We start from the raw sequence: 16,989 nt of genomic DNA on the forward strand, positions 1-16,989 counted from the left end.
GAGAGAGAGAGAGAGAGAGAGAGAGAGAGAGAGAGAGAGAGAGAGAGAGAGAGAGAGAGAGAATGTGTACATATGGAGGTCAGAAGTCAACTTTATGGAATTAATTCCCTCCTACCACCTTTATGCAGGTTCCAGGGATTGAACCCAGGTCACAAGGCTTTTGCCTTAAGCGCCTTTACTTACTGACCGTGTCTCATAGGGCTCTCTCGATGCTATGTCTGACATCTGTGGTTTTGTTTATTGTCCTCTACACCAAGAACCATCCCCCTCATCTGGCCTCTTAATTTTCTTTTCTTCCTCCTCCTCTCTCCGTCCCTCCCTCGTTGCTTCATTCTACCATTTGTCTTTCTTCAATATTCTCCTCAGACTCGGTGTAGAGTTTGCTATTTAGCCAGTCTTAGAGTCTAACAGTCATCCACAACACACACATGCGTTTCCATAGACCTTCACCCTTGGGTCTCTGTTATCTTAGTCCCCTGCACCGTTCCCTTACCCTCACATCTTCTATCACACTGGCAGATGCTGCTGTCATGAGCTAGCAACTGACACATCTGCTACAGCAGTCAGTAAACCAAACCTGACTTTCCTTCTCTCATTCCTCGACAGGGGCCACATCTGCAACCAGCAGGGGCCTACCTGGAATTCCAGCCTTCAGAAAGCTGAGCCAGGAACATCTGATGTCCTAGGTCACCCTGGTCTCTCAGACCCTGTCTCAAAAATCCAACCAACCAAACAAAAAGGAAAGTCCCACAAAGTGTGTTTGCACACCCGTGGTGTGGGTCTGTTGAGGGAGCCAGAAGATGCTACACAGTCACTGAGAACCCTTACCTACTAGTCTTGCTTGCATACACCCAAACACGGTGATTGGAGCATCTTTCTCGTAATCCCGGAAACCGCCACTCCGCTGAGGTAAGCTGTGAGGCATGTTCAGGTTGGTGCGTATGTAGCGGCCTAGGGGGTGAAGAAGATCAAATAAAGGCTATAGAGACTTCTTGTTTACTTGAAACTTTCTTCGGTGATCCTGACCCATCTCCTTCTTGGTCAAAGACACTGAATCAAACCATCTGAAGCCAGTGGGAACTATTGAATCTGACACCTTCTCTTCAGAAGATTGACTTAGAATCCACTACCGTTTGCTGATGACAGACATGAGGAGATTTCTCAGTCAAGGTAACAACCAGACAATGGCAAGCCTCCTCTTCTTAAAGTGTCACTCAAGGGAGAACTGAACTGGATGGGACCACGGTGATTTAAGCAGGAATTTTGGTCACAGAAACAGTCTATTTCTCTGTACTGATTTTGCTGTATGAACACGGGCAAGACCTGACTTTCCTTCTCTCATTCCTCGGCAGGGGCCACATCTGCAACCAGCAGGGGCCTACCTGGAATTCCAGCCCTCAGAAAGCTGAGCCAGGAACATCTTGGCTCCTTGATACTTCAGTTTATAGAATGGGGACAAGAATGCTTATTTCTCCCCTAGGAGTTGAAACAATCAAGAACTTTGAGATTCCAAGAATTTTCAACAGCTTTAAAAATGATTGTACATAAAATAGCTTCAATTATTCAATTGTACATAAAAGTAGCTTGACGGTGCCCCCTAGAGGCCGTGACAGGTATGCATTGCTGTGCAGCCCACCAACCACCAGCAGACACCCTTAGACACAGGAAGTGTATCCCAAGAGCCCCACTAGAGGCTTGAAAGCATAGACAGTGTGAAATCCTGAACAGACTATGTTCTTACCCCCCACCACCACAAACACCCCTATGATAACATTTAACTTACAAATCAGACGCAGTAATGAGGAAGAGTAAAATGATACACTGTAATGAAAGTTACATAGACGTCTGTCACAAAATATCTTATTGTATTATACCCGGGCTTCTTACAAAAGGAGGAAACTGTATCTGTGTGACCAAGTGAGGAGAGGCCAATGAGGCTGAGATACTCTGAAAGTAGATTTGAGAACCAACGAGTAGGTGGGTCGCATGTATACTGTTGGAGACACTGGGAAAATGGATGATGACCTGACCTGGGTGGGACCCAGTTGGAGAGCCTGAGATTTTTATCAGGTGACCCAGAATGGAGGGATTGCAATATAAAACACACGAACTGCTTGTGTGCTGGCTAGTTTTATTTCATCTAAGAGGAGGAAACCCCAAGTAAGAGAATAACTGTATACGACTGGGCTATAGGCGAGCCTGTAGAACATCTCCTTTATTACTGATTGATATGGGAGGGCCCATCCCATTGTGGGTGGTGTCATCCCTGAGCAAGCCAGTAAGCAGTGCCTCTCCATGGCTTCTGCATCAGCTCCTGCCTCTAGGTTCCTGCCCTGTTTGAGTTCCTGCCCTGGCTTTCTTCAGTGATGGACGACAATGTGGAAGTGTAAGATGAATTAACCCTTTTCTCCCCAACTTGCTTTTTTGATCACGGTGTTTTATCACAGCAATAGAAATCCTAACTAAGACAGCTAGTTTTGGACTCTCTAACTGTGGGTAAATGAAACCACAGAGAGTCAAAGTGAATAAACGGAGAGACTCACCTTTGGCATCGAAGCATTGGGATAGCCAGTACTTCCCAAATACAACGTCCATCCTCTCCCCATGCCGACACACAAAGAGGCATCGCTTCTGGGGCCCTGGCTGGCTGTTGACTCTCAGGGGCTGCAGAGAAAGAAAAACCTAAGGACCCATATGGCATTGCAGACTACCCTGCATGCATGCCAAGAGAGCCGAGTTCTAGGAAATATCCTGCCAGTGTATAACTCTGATAATCTCCCTGAATGCCATGAGGTTAGTCTGGCCTGTTTGTAAAGTGGGGCTAATAAATTCATCCCGTAAACCTCATAAGTTATTCTCGGGCTCCCATGAGATACCTGTAGGTGCTTTGAAGTATGAGGAATTATGAAAATACTATGCTCTTTGCTTCCCCCTACTGCAACAGGAGGGTTACTCAAGGTGCAGTTCACAGGTCAAGCCAGCCATTAATGTAGAGACAGTCATCTAGAAAGACAGCTGTCTCCTCCAAAGAGATGCGTCATCAGCTCTTTCTGGGAGGGAGGAATTTTATCGTCACACATGTGTCTGCTTTGCATGTTCTTTTTTCTACAATTGTATTATTTATTACTTATGAGTATGGGTGTTTTGCCTGCATGCATGTATGAGTACCAGGTGACTGCAGTGTCCACAGAGGTGAGAGAACTCACTAGGACTGGAATTACAATTATAAGCCGCCATGTGGTTGCTGGGAATTGAACTCAGGACCTCGGGAAGAGCAGTCAGTGCTCTTAACCATTGAGCCATCTCTCCAGCCAGGCTTTGAATATTCTAATCATCATATGTGCTGCTATCTGGGCTGCATCTATGTTGGCATTTCCAGAATGGGCTCAGGGGGGACAGCTGCACCACATATGGTGACACAGGCAAGTTGAGACAATTTCTTGTTTCCACAGCTGCTAGTGGAACTGCATAGATGGTTCTACATCCTTTCTTGCTCATGCGTTGGATGTTTCCAGTTGCCTCAGCCTGCTAGGTCATTGCTGACCAACGCTCTTCCATTGGCTTCTTGTTGCTTTGCCAGGACTAATGTGTGGACTGGCACGGTGAGCTTTGCCACCTGCTCTCCTGATGTTCCTTAATTCAAACCCTGGGCTCTAGACAAAGCACATGCCCCTTCTCATCCTTCACATGTTGAAGTTACAATTTGTCTGCTTGACAACTACTCCTACTCCCTTCTCTAGCCTGTCCCCAAAGTGTCCCCAGTATGCTGAATTCTCACTATGCCAATTACCATGCTAAGAACCTCATTCTACTGATACAAGTAGAGAGACAGCCTCCTCTTCTTTCTTTGGGATGGCCTTGCTTCCAAGCTCAAATTCACACGGCGATGTCCACAGTCAGTACCCTCACCCATCGAGTCCTAGTTTTGGATTGTTGTGTGTCTTTGTGATCTTGTGTTCTCCCCCCTCATAAGGTTAGGGACCCTTTGGAAGAAGCAAGGTCAGTGTTGAGGATGGTCTTCAAAGCATCCTGATTAGCTGGGTGGTGGTAGCACATGCCTTTTAATAGCTGAGTTTGAGGCTAGCCCCATCTACATAATAAATTCTAGGGCAGGCTCTGACTACACAAAACAACAAAACCATCAGGATTAGATTCCAGGACATGACCCTCACGATCAGCCCTACCTGCATGGGCTGGCAGATGATAGTGAGGGGTGTTGTCTCCCCAAGACCTTGATCCTCATACTGTCGCCTCTCTAACGCCCCGTCACCAAACGCGAGTGAGCTGGATGATACTGTATTTAAGATGGAGTAGGAACTGCAGAGGAAAGAGAGGAAAGGGTTAACGGTTTCAGCCAGGAGTCCTCAGTTGCTCATGGCTAAAGCTACCGGAGTATGGAATTAGCACAAAGGACTGTCTGGTCACGCTTGTTTGGGGGCGTGAGTAGGGAGTACCCCATCTCCAGGCAAGAACATATTTTTTTTTTTTTAACTGAAGCCTCACAGTTAATAAACAAGGGCAGGCAGTCCTCAGAGCTGAGAACAGATACACCCATCCCTTCGGGCAGGGATGGCGTCCAGTGATTCTAGGCTTATTAAAATGCTGTAGGCAGGGCTGGCAGCAGAGACATGTTAAAGAATGATGAGGTATCAATTATGTACCACTGTTCCAGCTCTTTCTGTCGCTGTGGAGAAATAAACAGTCCCAGCCGCCTTTCATCTTTTCCATGGCTATTTCCATCGGAGGAATGTGAGCAGAAACGTGTTCTCAGCACCGCTTTTCCTGTGGCTCTGAGGTTCTCAGGAATTTGACCTTCATCCTTTAACCTGACCTCTTCATTCTCCTGCACTGTACTGGTCTCCATAGCAACTCCAAGAAGATGATTTAGAGACTGGGTTATTTCAGAGGATCTGACTCTTGCCAGATGTTTGGAGCTGTGAATCAAGAAATCTTATTTCTGACTATGCCACTGTAACTATGGGGGCCGGGAGGAGATCTGACCTAGAGCAAAGCTGTCCAAACATTCCACCCTGAAATTCCTGCACACGGTAGACTTCCCAAAACCTTACGTAATGAGAGCTGCTATTTAAATATGGTTGTTGGGCAGCTCTAACGAGTATCTCCCGGGTCACTGGGCAGTCTCAAAGGGAAGTATTTGAATCTTTAATTTCTTGCACTTGGAAAGGCCTAGTTTGCTCTACAAAGTCTGGGTTTACATCTCTAGGCCCAACAATCTGGGCAAGTTAGCAAGCATCCACTCTGCAGAATTTGCCTCTAACACAGTATGCTTATTAGAATTTTGCTTTTGAAAATTTTCATCTTTTCTAAAATCAGTAAGTTAACTGGTTGTTGGGTTTTTTAAAATTACCACTCGGCAGTGGTAAAGGGCACACACCTTTAATCCCAGCACTTGGGAGGCAGAGGCAGGTAGATTTCTGAGTTTGAGGCCAGCCTGGTCTACAGAGTGAGTTCCAGGACAACCAGGGCTATACAGAGAAACCCTGTCTCAAATCCCCCCAAAATTACCCACCACTAGTTTTTTGACATATATTCAGTGTACACAGAACTGAGTTTCATATGGATGTTGCCATATACTTTGGTGCTGGCATGGTGACACAGTAGTACTCTGGAGGCAGAAATAGGCAGAACTCTGTAAGTTTGAAGGCAGCCTGCTTTACATGATGAGTTCCGGAACAGCCAGAGCTACACAGAGACACATCCCTGTCGGGTGGTGATGGTTGGGGAGAGGTGGATACAGATGCCTTACTTCCAAAACAGTTGACAACGTACATTGGTCACACTTTCTCCCTCTACTACTTCTGTCCTCATATATCTCCCTCATTAGTCCCTGTAGTGGATTGAGTATGTTTGGCCCAGGGAGTTGCACTATTTGGAGGTATTGCCTTGTCGGAGTAGGTGTGTCGCTGTGGGTGTGGGCTTTAAGACCCTCATCCTAGATGCCTGGAAGCCAGTCTTCTCCTAGCTTCAGATGAAGATGGAGAACTCTCAGCTCCTCCAGCACCATGTCTGCCCAGACGCTGCTATGTTCCCGCCTTGATGATAATGGACTGAACCTCTGAACCTGTAAGCCAGCCCCAATTAAATGTTGTCCTTATAAGAGCTACCTTGGTTATGGTGTCTGGTCACAGCAGTAAAACCCTAACTAAGACAGTCCCCAAACTCCTTTAAACAGTTTCATGTCTACATTCAAGACACATGTACAGATGTATGCGTGGTGATTTTATGTACCTATATAATAACATTTATGATTAACAAGAGAAAACAAATACATAGTATTTGTTTAGTCTGTCTTAATTCACGAATGACAATTTTTTTTATGTTTTTGCTAAATCAAATTCCACTGCATACATTCACCACATTTTTCTTATTCATTCAAGTGTATGTCACATACATGGATTTCGTGACTTAGCTACTGTGAACAGTCCTTTAATAAACATCACTGCATGTTGCCTTCAGGTCCTGTGGGTAAATACCCTTGAGTGACATAGTCAGGTGAGAGGTCAGGAGTTGGTTGGGTTTTTGTTTGCTTTTTTTTCTTCTCAAGAAACCATATGATTTTATTACTTTGGGACACATTTTGCCCTTAAAAGTTCTTCGTGTCCCTGCATTCTCCCTACAAATGACAGGCCGGCTTTTGTTTTTGTTTGAGACAGGGTTTCATAGAGTCCAGCCTGGCTTCCAACTCCACACACAGCCAAGGCTGGCTTCAGACACCTGATCATCCTGCTTCTGCTTCCTGAGTGATGAGATAACGGGCATGAGCCACCACCCATCTCTAGGATGCTGAAGATCACACCCAGAGCTTCCGGCATGCTAGGCAAACGCTCTGCCAACCGAGCTGTGTCCCTCAGCCTGGCTATATGTTCAGGGATAAGGTGTCAGACCATGAAAAAGAGGTCTGCAGCCCTGTGCGTATCAGACACACCAGGAGGCCCTGAGCTGCATCCTGCTCCTCATAGACCACTGCTCAGAGCCTATGAGGTAGAACCAGGAGCTTGCAGCTCAACAGAGCTGTGTCTTTTTAGTATGATGTGCAGACAAACTAGACCTGTTATGGGTAAATTTAAGTGACTGTAGCCCAAGGATCACTGAGCCACTCTAATAGACCAGATGTTTCCCTTTATTTTAAGTAGAGAGCCTCCCCAATGGCACACAACTGAAGAAACCTCCAGCTTTCCCGTCTGGCTCATCAAAGCTTCAGGCCTCCAATGTCTAGCTGTCTGGAATCATGCTGACATCCCCGCTGCCCATGTCTGTAAGTTCTTTATTGTATCACAGCTGGGAAGAAAATGATAGGGCCTTTTCTCTCCCTCCAGTTCCCCTGGTGAGGGAAAAGGCAGCTTCCCTCCCATCTTCAATGTCACTAGAATCGAAAGACCAGGCTCCCCCTGAGCAGCCTGGGGAGAGTGCCAGACCAGGGTGGAGAAGAAGTGGGTCTGACATGGAGAACTCCTTCTCAGGGAGCAGGAAGATCCAGGCTCCTGCCTAGAACATGTTAGGCCTGTGTGAGGGTCAGCCGGTCACCCCAACTCTAGAGGACAAGGGGCCAGCATCACCCAGAAGGTATTTAGGGACACTCAGGAACAAATGACCACCAGGAAGAGCAGGGAGAAAGAAAACATTTTCCTAAGTATTCAGAAGGCAAAGGAGCACTGGGTGGGCACAGGAATAAAAGCCAACTGTCACCCCGAGTCCCTGTCTACTGCCTGAACACTCTCTAGAGCTTTTCTTGAAGCCAGCCAGGGTCAGGCCACATGGTTCCTGTGTCTCCCCATGACTGCCCATCTTTGGTTAGACACGAGAATGTTTCTCTCATAGTGGGGCTGAGCTATGCCTCTGTGTGTCATTCCTACCTCTGGGGCTAAGCAGTAATGGGCAACTTACCTGTCAGGCCATTTTTACGCAAGAGACATTTAGCTTAACGAGGTCCGGTAAACACAGACAAAAAAATAATCAAAACCACTAGTGGGCATTCTGTAGACAGTACTGCTGTGGAACCACCACAGATGTAGTCACTACCACAGGTTGTACTGTATATGGAGTGATTCACTCTTTTACGGTGGCCCAGAGTAGTAATTCAACTTGGGCAAGGTTTACACAGCCGGTCTATGTGAGAGTTAGGATCAGAATATAACTGGACTGAAATTTATCTTCTTAGTCAGAGTCTCAACGCCTAGCCCTTGCGTTTGGACACTCATAACAGAGTTGGCTGCGGAACCGAGAATTTCATTTCAAACAAAGTTCCCAAGGAATAAACATCAACAATTACCTTCAAAGTGAAAGGAGATGACACACAGACCTTCCGTTGGTGCCCTGGGGGAGATGACACATGGGCCTCCCATGGTGCCCTGGATGAGGTTAGTCAGTTGTTCCCCTGGTTCAGTCTGAATCCTAGTTCAGGGAGGTGGTTTAGATGGAGGGTCTCTCAGGGGGGTCAGTGGGACTTCATGTGTGTACTTTGCCCCCCCCCCCAACAGCCCCACTGTGAGCTGTGCTTCATCAAGCAAGTTATCTTCAGTTTTCAGCACATGCTCGAGCCATTCTTTGGGGTGCTGTTCCCAGGAGCGAATCACTGGGTGACTTGTCTGAATAGCGTCAGAATAAGCTTAGACTAAGCTGCTAGGGTCCTGTGACACAACTTAAGGGACTGTTACTGTGTCCAAGGGCCAACCCTGACCTAGATGCTATGATATGTGCCTGTATTTGTGTGTCTGTGTGTGTGTATATATGTGCATGTGTGAGTGCATATGTGTGTGTGTGTGTGTATTTGTGTGTGTATGTGTGCGTGTTGGTAGAGGATGGACAGAAGACAACCATGGGTTCCTTAGTCACTGTCCATCTTTTAAAAAAGGTCTTTATTTTTATTTCGGTGTGTGTACACACCTGTGTTAGTATATATGAAAGGGTTCTGGGGACCAGAAGAGGGAGCTAGAGCTTTCGGACCTAGAGTTACAGCTTCTGGTGAGCCACCTTGTGGTGCTGATATCTGAACGCTGGTCCTTAGGATTGCATGGCCAGTCCTCTCAACTGCTGAGCCATCTCTCCAGCCCCCATCAACACATTTTTAGGACACTTATATCTATGTATCTATGTATCTATGTATGTATCTATGTATCTATCTATCTAATCTTTGAGTTTGTGCACATGCCACAGTGTATGTGTGTATGGATGTAGTGGACTGGGTTTCTTCTTACACCATGTGTGCCCTGTGGTTTAGACTTGGATTATCAGGCTCTGTGCCTTTCCTATGTTGCCGGCCATTCCCCTTTCTTCTTCTCCTTCTTCTCCTTCTTCTCCTTCTTCTCCTTCTCCTTCTCCTTCTCCTTCTCCTTCTCCTTCTCCTTCTCTTCCTCCTCCTCCTCTTCTTCCTCCTCCTCCTCCTCCTCCTCCTCCTTCTTCTTTTTTTTAAGGCACTGTCCCCAGACTCACCAAGTAGGTTAGCCTGGCTGAATTCCCCCTCCCCCCCATCTCTACTTTCTCAGCTCTGGAATAACAAGCGTGAGCAGCTACACTTCACCGACCCGGTCTTATTTATCTTTGTGGGATAAAATGGCAGCTGCAGAAACTCAACTCCCATAGTCTCAGCTTCAGAAACATTCCTAAAATGGACATTTGGGGACATGTAGCATCTGGATGCCTGTGGGCTGGGGAGGGGGTCACACAAGGCAGAGGGAGGAAGAGGGTGTCCTTTCCTACCCTGAATGTATGGTTTGTCTAAGGCTCACAGAGCAGGGGACCATCTTGGTTCTTTTCTCTCCAGGAGAAATACTTGCAGGAACCACCTGATCTGATCCCTTGAGACAGGCACTACCGTGGCAGGTAAATAACGAAGTGGGGTGTTCAAGGCTTCTGCCTCTCAGCTACATTGCCACATGGAAGAAACAAGGGGGGAGGGAAAATCAAACCAGCTCGTGAAACCTGGGGCTGGATTTGAGCACCTTGAATTGGGAAGAAGGAAGGCACTTTGTGTCCTTATTTAATTCTATCTGGGGCAAAGCTGGTCACACAAAATGGTCCATTCTGGAAATTGGACCCCAGTATGATCTAAGGACAGCAGAGCAGTGAGGGGCAGGTGGGTGTCACCTTAATAAAGAATGTGAGACATCATGGTCCTATTCAGCTCCCACAAGCTGCCTGTCACCTTGAACACAGTCTCTGTTGCCTAGGTGCACACACATACCAAGTCCGGGGACTTGTTCAGGGTCACCTCATAAATGTGGGTTCCTGACTTTTGAATCTTTCTGTCATTGGTCTGGCTGACATAGAAGGAGTCTGTCTAGCTGCTCCCCCCGCCCCCAGAGTAATGGCCCAGGATGAGATACACAGAAGCCATGTATGTAGCAATGCATTCTCAACATGGGATGTTACTGCCCTCCAGCCAGAGATGGACAGCATCCTCAGGCTGGCTACCCACCAGGCACCGGGATAGGCAATGACCCTGAGTGGGCAGGAGAGTGGGTCTACCTACCCATGGAAGATCCAGGTGCTACACTCATCAGCCTTGGTAATGTAATTCTCAGGAAGCAGCCCAGAGCAGCCAGTGGTCAGCGAGGTCCCGTAGATCCAGCCCTCACTGGTGCTGGTCTGTTCCATGGGAGACATGAAGATGAAGTCCCCTGGGACCAACTCCAGCTCATCATCATTCTGGGGTGAATAGGGATAGATCACCTGTAACGTCTGCAAAAAAAAAGGGGGGGGGGAGAAGGGCCGTGAGACCAGACTCAGCTACCATTCTTTTTAGCGTCCTAGACGGTACTCTCTATAGACAAGGACAAAGTGCAGTGTATATAGGACTCCTTGGGGTCCCAGGCTCTGGGCAGGCAGACATGGCCTCTCTGATCGGAAAGCACTTCTCTCACTAATGTTTCATGGGTAGGTGCCTGGTGTTCCAGAACCTTCCGGAATCCCAGCCATGCTTTCACTTCCTGTCAGGACTCAGAAGCAGGTGCTTCTGGAACTCACAGAAAGCTGGAAGCTTCTTCTGGGCAATTGCTGGACATACAAATATTCATTTCCCCTGCGCCATCTGTTGTGGCAAGCACTAGGCAGATGGGGATTGTGTGAGGAAACTTGTCTTTACACGGGCTCATAGACAGGCCAAGGGGGAGTCACTTCTACTGGGATAGTTATAAAGGATGTCTGTCTGTCTGCCTGCCTGCCTGCCTGTCTGTCTGTCTGTCTGTCTGTCTGTCTGTCTCTGTGTCTCTCTCTGTGTCTCTCTGTGTCTCTCTGTGTCTCTCTGTGTCTGTCTCTCTGTCTCTGTCTCTCTCTGTCTCTCTGTCTCTCTCTCTCTCTCTCTCTCTCTCTCTCCCTCCCTGTGATGTCTATGTATACAGGATCCCTCAGAGGACAGAAGAAGGCATGAGATTCCTTGGAACTGTATTATACAGAATGTTGTGAGCTGCCACATGGGTCCTGGGAACCAAACCCAGGTCTTCTGCAAGAGCAGCCAGCACTCTGAGCTGCTCGGGAAAGATGACCCTTTCTCTGTGACTCGGGTGATGAGGCAAAACAGTCCATGGCTTTCTTTAAGCCTACAATTGTAACAAAGACCCTGAACAAAAGCTGTCTCTCTTAGACACCAATGTGGGTAACCAGGAAGAAACCAGCTTCCACCAGAGAGCAGATGGAGGCCACATGTCCATTCTCTGGGCTCAGAAAAGGTCCTCAGGGCAGCCATGATGAGCTCAGGCCAAGTGGCCAATGTATCCTACTTGAAGGGGTGGTGGTGGTGCTTCTTTTCTTGGTATATTTAATCATCATAATCCTAGACACTTTTAAAAAAAATAGCCATCTATTTTAGATCTTTTATCACCAGCGAGAGACCTCGCAGGAAGAAAATTATAACCTATCGTATGCGTTTCCAGACAGCCAGAAAGGTGGAGAAGGCTTCTAGAACCTTCCCTAAGGCTCTAGATCTGAAAGTAAAAGGCCACATTTCTGACTCCCATCTTCAGAGTTTTCAGCTTTGGTCTCCATCAATGTCTAGACTATAAAGGTAAATATGATGCTCTAAGGAGATGCAGGAGGACAGAGCCGTACAGGGCTCGAAGTACTTCTAGTGGTCCAGGGTTCCTGATCCGGCTGCTCTTCCAGAAGACCCGGCTTCAGCTCCCGGCACTCACAATCTTCTGTAACTCCAGTTCTGGGGGATCTGACACCCTCCTAGGCCCTCCATGGATACTGTGCACACATGGTACACAGACACACACGTACGCAAAACACCCATACACATACAATAAAAATAATACTAAAAAATCTTGTGTCTACAAACGGAGCTACATTCCCAGCCTACAAATTACAGAAATTGTGGGAGCATCACACACCCAAGGGACTCCAGAAGACCCAAAGAACGGAGAGGGAACCTAGCAGGGCAGAGGGTGCCTTCTCAGAAGAGACTGTAATAATTGAGCTTTGGCACATACGAGCTAAAGGGGGCCAAGTTATTTTTAGAATAATTCATGTGGGCATTTGCAGCCTCTTTCCTTCTGCACAGACTGAGCAGAATGTGGGTCACGCAGAAAAGCAGTTACCCTTGGAGTTAACCGGAGGGCAGTGTTCATTAGGAGACAAGCCCTGTAAAATTCCACCGCACCTTCTCCTCTTACAGAGGTGACTTCTCTGAGACCAGTGTACAACCATCCCTGACCTTTTATATGCCTTTGTCCTTGGAAAAGCATCTGGCCACCACACTTCTCTCTAGTATCCTTTTTCTTTTCTTTTCTCCCCCCCACCCCTCCTCGAGACAGGGTTTCTCTGTGTAGCCCTGGCTGTCCTGGGACTCACTCTGTAGACCAGGCTGGCCTCGAACTCAGAAATCTGCCTGCCTCTGCCTCCCAAGTGCTGGGATTAAAGGCGTGTACCACTGCCCGGTCTCTCTACTATCCTTAAGGATCATTCTTGGTAATTCCAGGAGATGTCAACATTCTCAAGATCAGATGTTGTCCACTTAGTCTGTCTCAGGAGGAATCAGCCCCAATGACTGAAGAATGTTCCCATCAGGAAAGTCAGGCAAGGCCTGGCCTCTCTGCTCCCTAAGTACAACACCACACCTCAAAGCTTTAGTTCTCAGACTGGCTTGTAACACTTCCCAAACAACGAGGTTGCCTGGGCACAGTAAGACATTCTGTCTGTTTCTGGTTTTTGCTCTCTCTCTCTCTTTTAAAACATGTTAAGAAAGTATAAAAGAATTGTCAAAAGGTCCTGTAGGCTAAAAACAACAATAGCAACAACTACAACAAAAAGCCTTTGGCATAGTTGAAAAATTGAGAAACATGTAACCATTGCTTAATAAATGTAATTAAGCTAGAAGGCAGTTTTTCATGTAACTACAGTAGCTATCCACTAACCATGGGGTTCATTCCAAAAACCAGAGGGTAGGCCTGAAACTGCAGATAGGGCCAAACACACTTCTATGTTATATTAAGTATATAATATATATATTTCTATTAATAGCTATATCAAATTTAATTTGTAGATTGAGAACAAAACCAATAATAAAATAGGGAAGTTCTAATAATATACTGTAATAAAGTTATTGAAAAGTCATGAATTTGTGTGTGTGTGCACTATGTATGTAGTATATATGTGTGTGTGTGTGTGTGTGTAACAAGTGCACGCCCCACGTGTTTGTGACCCTGTGTGTGCACATATGGAGTCCTTGGGTGTCTTCTTCTATTGGTTGCCACTTTATTCCCTTGAGACAGGATCTCTCCGTGATCCAGGAGCCCTGATTCACAAACCTATGCTAGCTCCTAGGATTTGTCTGTCGGCCTCTCAACATTGAGGTTACAGGAATGTGGGCTTTTGTAAGTGTTGGAGATTTGAATTCATATCTTCATGTTTGCACAAGCACTCCGACCCCTCCACTGGGCCGTCTCCCGAGCACTACTTGTGAAACAGTAGCTTCTACTCGCTGAAATCGTGAGAGAAAGAGGAACAGCAAACACTGCAGGACTACCATATGCGGTCTTTCCCTAGACAGATCACCTGCCTCTGTTGATCAAAAAGACTGAGACTCTGCTTCCTGTGGCCTCAACTCTACGGCTGCTTCAGAGCAGGTAGTTAACCTCTGAGTCGTCTTTAAGATAAAAAAGATTAACACGGTCCTTCTGAGAGGCACGTGATTGACTGCAAAGCCATGCTGATAACATCCAAAGAAGAACACTAAAACAGTCCCATTTGTCTGTCGTAGGATTCAGTTATGCTCAGTGACATCTTCCACTGGAGAGTCCACAACTTCTCAAAGGGACCAGGAGAGATTTCTTCTTACATTTGTCTGTTCTCTCTCCCTTGCTGGACTCAAAGCTCTTTTCTTACAGATGTATTCAGTGTGTGTGTGTGTGTGTGTTTGTGTGTGTGTGTGTGTGTTTGTGTGTACATGCACAGGGAGGGTCAGAAGACAACCTGCAAGGTTCCGTTCTTTCCTTCTAGCATGTGGGTTCCAGGAATTGAACTCAAGTCAAGTGCCATCTTGACAGCAAGTGCCATCACCCACTGAGTCACCTCACTGGTCCTTGAAACTCCTTGAGTGCAAAATTAAAAAAAAAAAATTCTGCACGCCCAGCAGTACCTTGCATGCTCTAAATGTGAGAATATTATCAAGTATCCATAGATTTTACTTGAGAGCATGCAGTGTTACAGGGAAGCATTACCTCATGGTTAGCAAATCGGATATCCCTAGAGAATATGGTGGCCACCCAGTCGCACCCTAGCTTGACATCGATGTTCTGGGCAAGCTTCTCTAGGGTGGGTAGGTGGCTGGCTTGGAAATGGTAGGCCAGTGTCACATGCAGCTGCTTCTTATGAGGCTCCACATGGACTTCTGGAGAAAAGAAAGGCAGTGTTCAGATTAGAAAAAAATTATGACAATGGAGAAGACAGAAGAAAGGGCCCAGAAAGGTGTCCTGTTCCCCAAATAACAAAGAGGCCAGTCCCTGGGAGAGGAGTAGTGGAATTAAAGGGGTGGATCCCAGGCCCCAATCAACCCACTGTTCCAGAGATAAAAAGCCACAGGACAGATGGCTTTTCAGTAGGAGCTGAGGATGCGTTCGGGGTTAATCTTTTTGGCTGGCTCATCCTGACAAGTCCAGGGGCTCATCACCAGCCCTTCCATTCAGATGAAGAAAAGCAGACCTCAAGGGCCGGTGTGATTGATGCAGAAATACAAAGTGTGGTTTGTGACTGTGTGAGCGGGTTGTCTTCATCTGGGATCGGATTTCCTGGATTCTGGGAGTGTGGTGAAAAAGAGGGGGTTGGGGAGACCCCACAGTATGAAATAGGCTTTCCCAACAACACGTATGTCAATAGTTACTTGTAGGGAGCTGTCCTGGATGTCATGGAGTGTTTAGTAACACCCCTCCAGCCTCTACCCCCTGGATGACAGCAGCACCCCAAGTCATAACCCCAAAATCACACTACATATTGGTAAATGTCCCCTGAGGGTGACACTGCTCTGGGTTGGGGGGGCCACTCATTTGAAGTATGCATACCATTATTCTAAAACACTAAAAATAAAGCGGAACAAACCTACCAACATGAGGGATAAGCTTTACCTCCCCTTTGTAAGTTACATGAGAAAGAACTGTCTACTTCCCAGGAGAGAAGCAAGAAGAAATGAAAGGAGTCAGTCAAGTCTCAGAATTATTGGGTCAGATAGAGCGGGAAGCCAGTCTTCTGGGTTTTAGTCCCATTATACTGCAGGGCGTTTCTGTGGAGTGAGTCTGTGAGACAGGTGTTTGTGGCTGTTTCCACTATCTATACTCTGGGCCTTCAGTACTTGCTGATGAAATAAATGCACATGGGTGAGCCTTCTCGAGCCACCCAGAAAGAAGAACAACACTAAATATACTTGCCGAAGAAATCTGGGTGAACCAGTAATTCTAGACTACACAGGGATAAGTTCTAGGGCAAAGACACAATGACCTACTTTCCACAAAGCTCGGCAAGAGATGTCAGGGTTGTGCAGTTCTGTAGATCACCACGAGGGGGCGCCACAGGGACAGAGCCATGAAACCGTCAAGTTCTTTAGTGACAGGAGAGTCTTGAGAAGGACTGGCAATCGCCCATGTGGGAATCCAGTTCATTGACTGTCTCTCATTCCGTCTGCACTTTAAGAGCCCGCCACAGTCCTGCTTTCCTGATTTGTAAAGGATATGAGGCTTTGTTTGGTTCTTGTAGTGATTTAGTGGGCTGACAACATCTAGCGGGACTTAAAAAATTTCTTCAAGGGCAATGGATAAGAAGAGAGGTGGTTTTCCCTTTGTTATTCTATCTCTCTGAAATGTTTCCTTTCTCTGTTAATTTAGTAAACCCATGGCTGGTCCCTGGCAGAAAGGAGGGAATTCAATAGAAGAAGATGCTCTCCCCAAACCACAGGGAGTCTCTTCAGGACCCACAATTCTTTTGAGGGCAGACACTGCAGTGGTTTGGGCTAAGCTCTATGTGGGGGCTTCTCTGAAGGACTACCACACACCCAATGCAAACATCAGTGAAGACCAACACCCTGTAGGATAACCGCTGACTAAGGAGACAAAGGAAACAAAGGAGTAAATTGTGTAGCTTGGATCAGGTCTTGAGCCTTTTGGCCACGCCTACATGTATGGCTGGAGAGCTGTGGGTATCCCCCTGGTTTTTCATTCAGCACTTGGATTCAGGGGTTTGGGATTTAGCTCAGCTGCATTGGGAGAACAAGCATGAACCCCTGGATTCTATCCCCAGGAACGGTGGTGGTGCACAGCTAGAATCCCAGCACCCAGGAGCTGGACACAGGAAGATTAAAAGTTCATGGCCCAGCCTTAGCTACAAAATAACTTTGAGGTCAGCCTGGGCTACATGAGATCTTATTTCAATTATCAACTGTACAATAAAATAATCCGATGGCCCAACACTCTTCAACTTGGTGAATATTTTCACGATTCACTATACAGTGGCTTTACTCCACTACGTCCAGGGCTATGCAAGCAATGA

At 46.8% G+C, this 16,989-nt stretch overlaps 1 protein-coding gene across 3 annotated transcripts in view; it reads right to left on the bottom strand.

Moving 5' to 3' along the window:
* Ubash3b (ubiquitin associated and SH3 domain containing B) overlaps positions 1 to 16,989 on the bottom strand; it is a 138,693-nt gene that overhangs the window by 13,381 nt on the left and 108,323 nt on the right. For all 3 annotated transcript variants that reach the window (XM_028755877.1, XM_028755879.1, XM_028755878.1), the window contains exons 5-9: positions 14,676 to 14,845; positions 10,490 to 10,698; positions 4,185 to 4,317; positions 2,544 to 2,664; positions 829 to 951 (exon numbers count right to left, since the gene is read on the bottom strand). In XM_028755877.1, the coding sequence (XP_028611710.1) occupies positions 829 to 951; positions 2,544 to 2,664; positions 4,185 to 4,317; positions 10,490 to 10,698; positions 14,676 to 14,845 (756 nt within the window). The remainder of the gene's footprint in view (positions 1 to 828; positions 952 to 2,543; positions 2,665 to 4,184; positions 4,318 to 10,489; positions 10,699 to 14,675; positions 14,846 to 16,989) is intronic.

The sequence above is a fragment of the Grammomys surdaster genome, unplaced genomic scaffold (assembly GCF_004785775.1).
Source record: "Grammomys surdaster isolate TR1022 unplaced genomic scaffold, NIH_TR_1.0 126086, whole genome shotgun sequence".
In the NCBI taxonomy this organism is placed as follows: Eukaryota; Metazoa; Chordata; class Mammalia; order Rodentia; family Muridae; genus Grammomys; species Grammomys surdaster.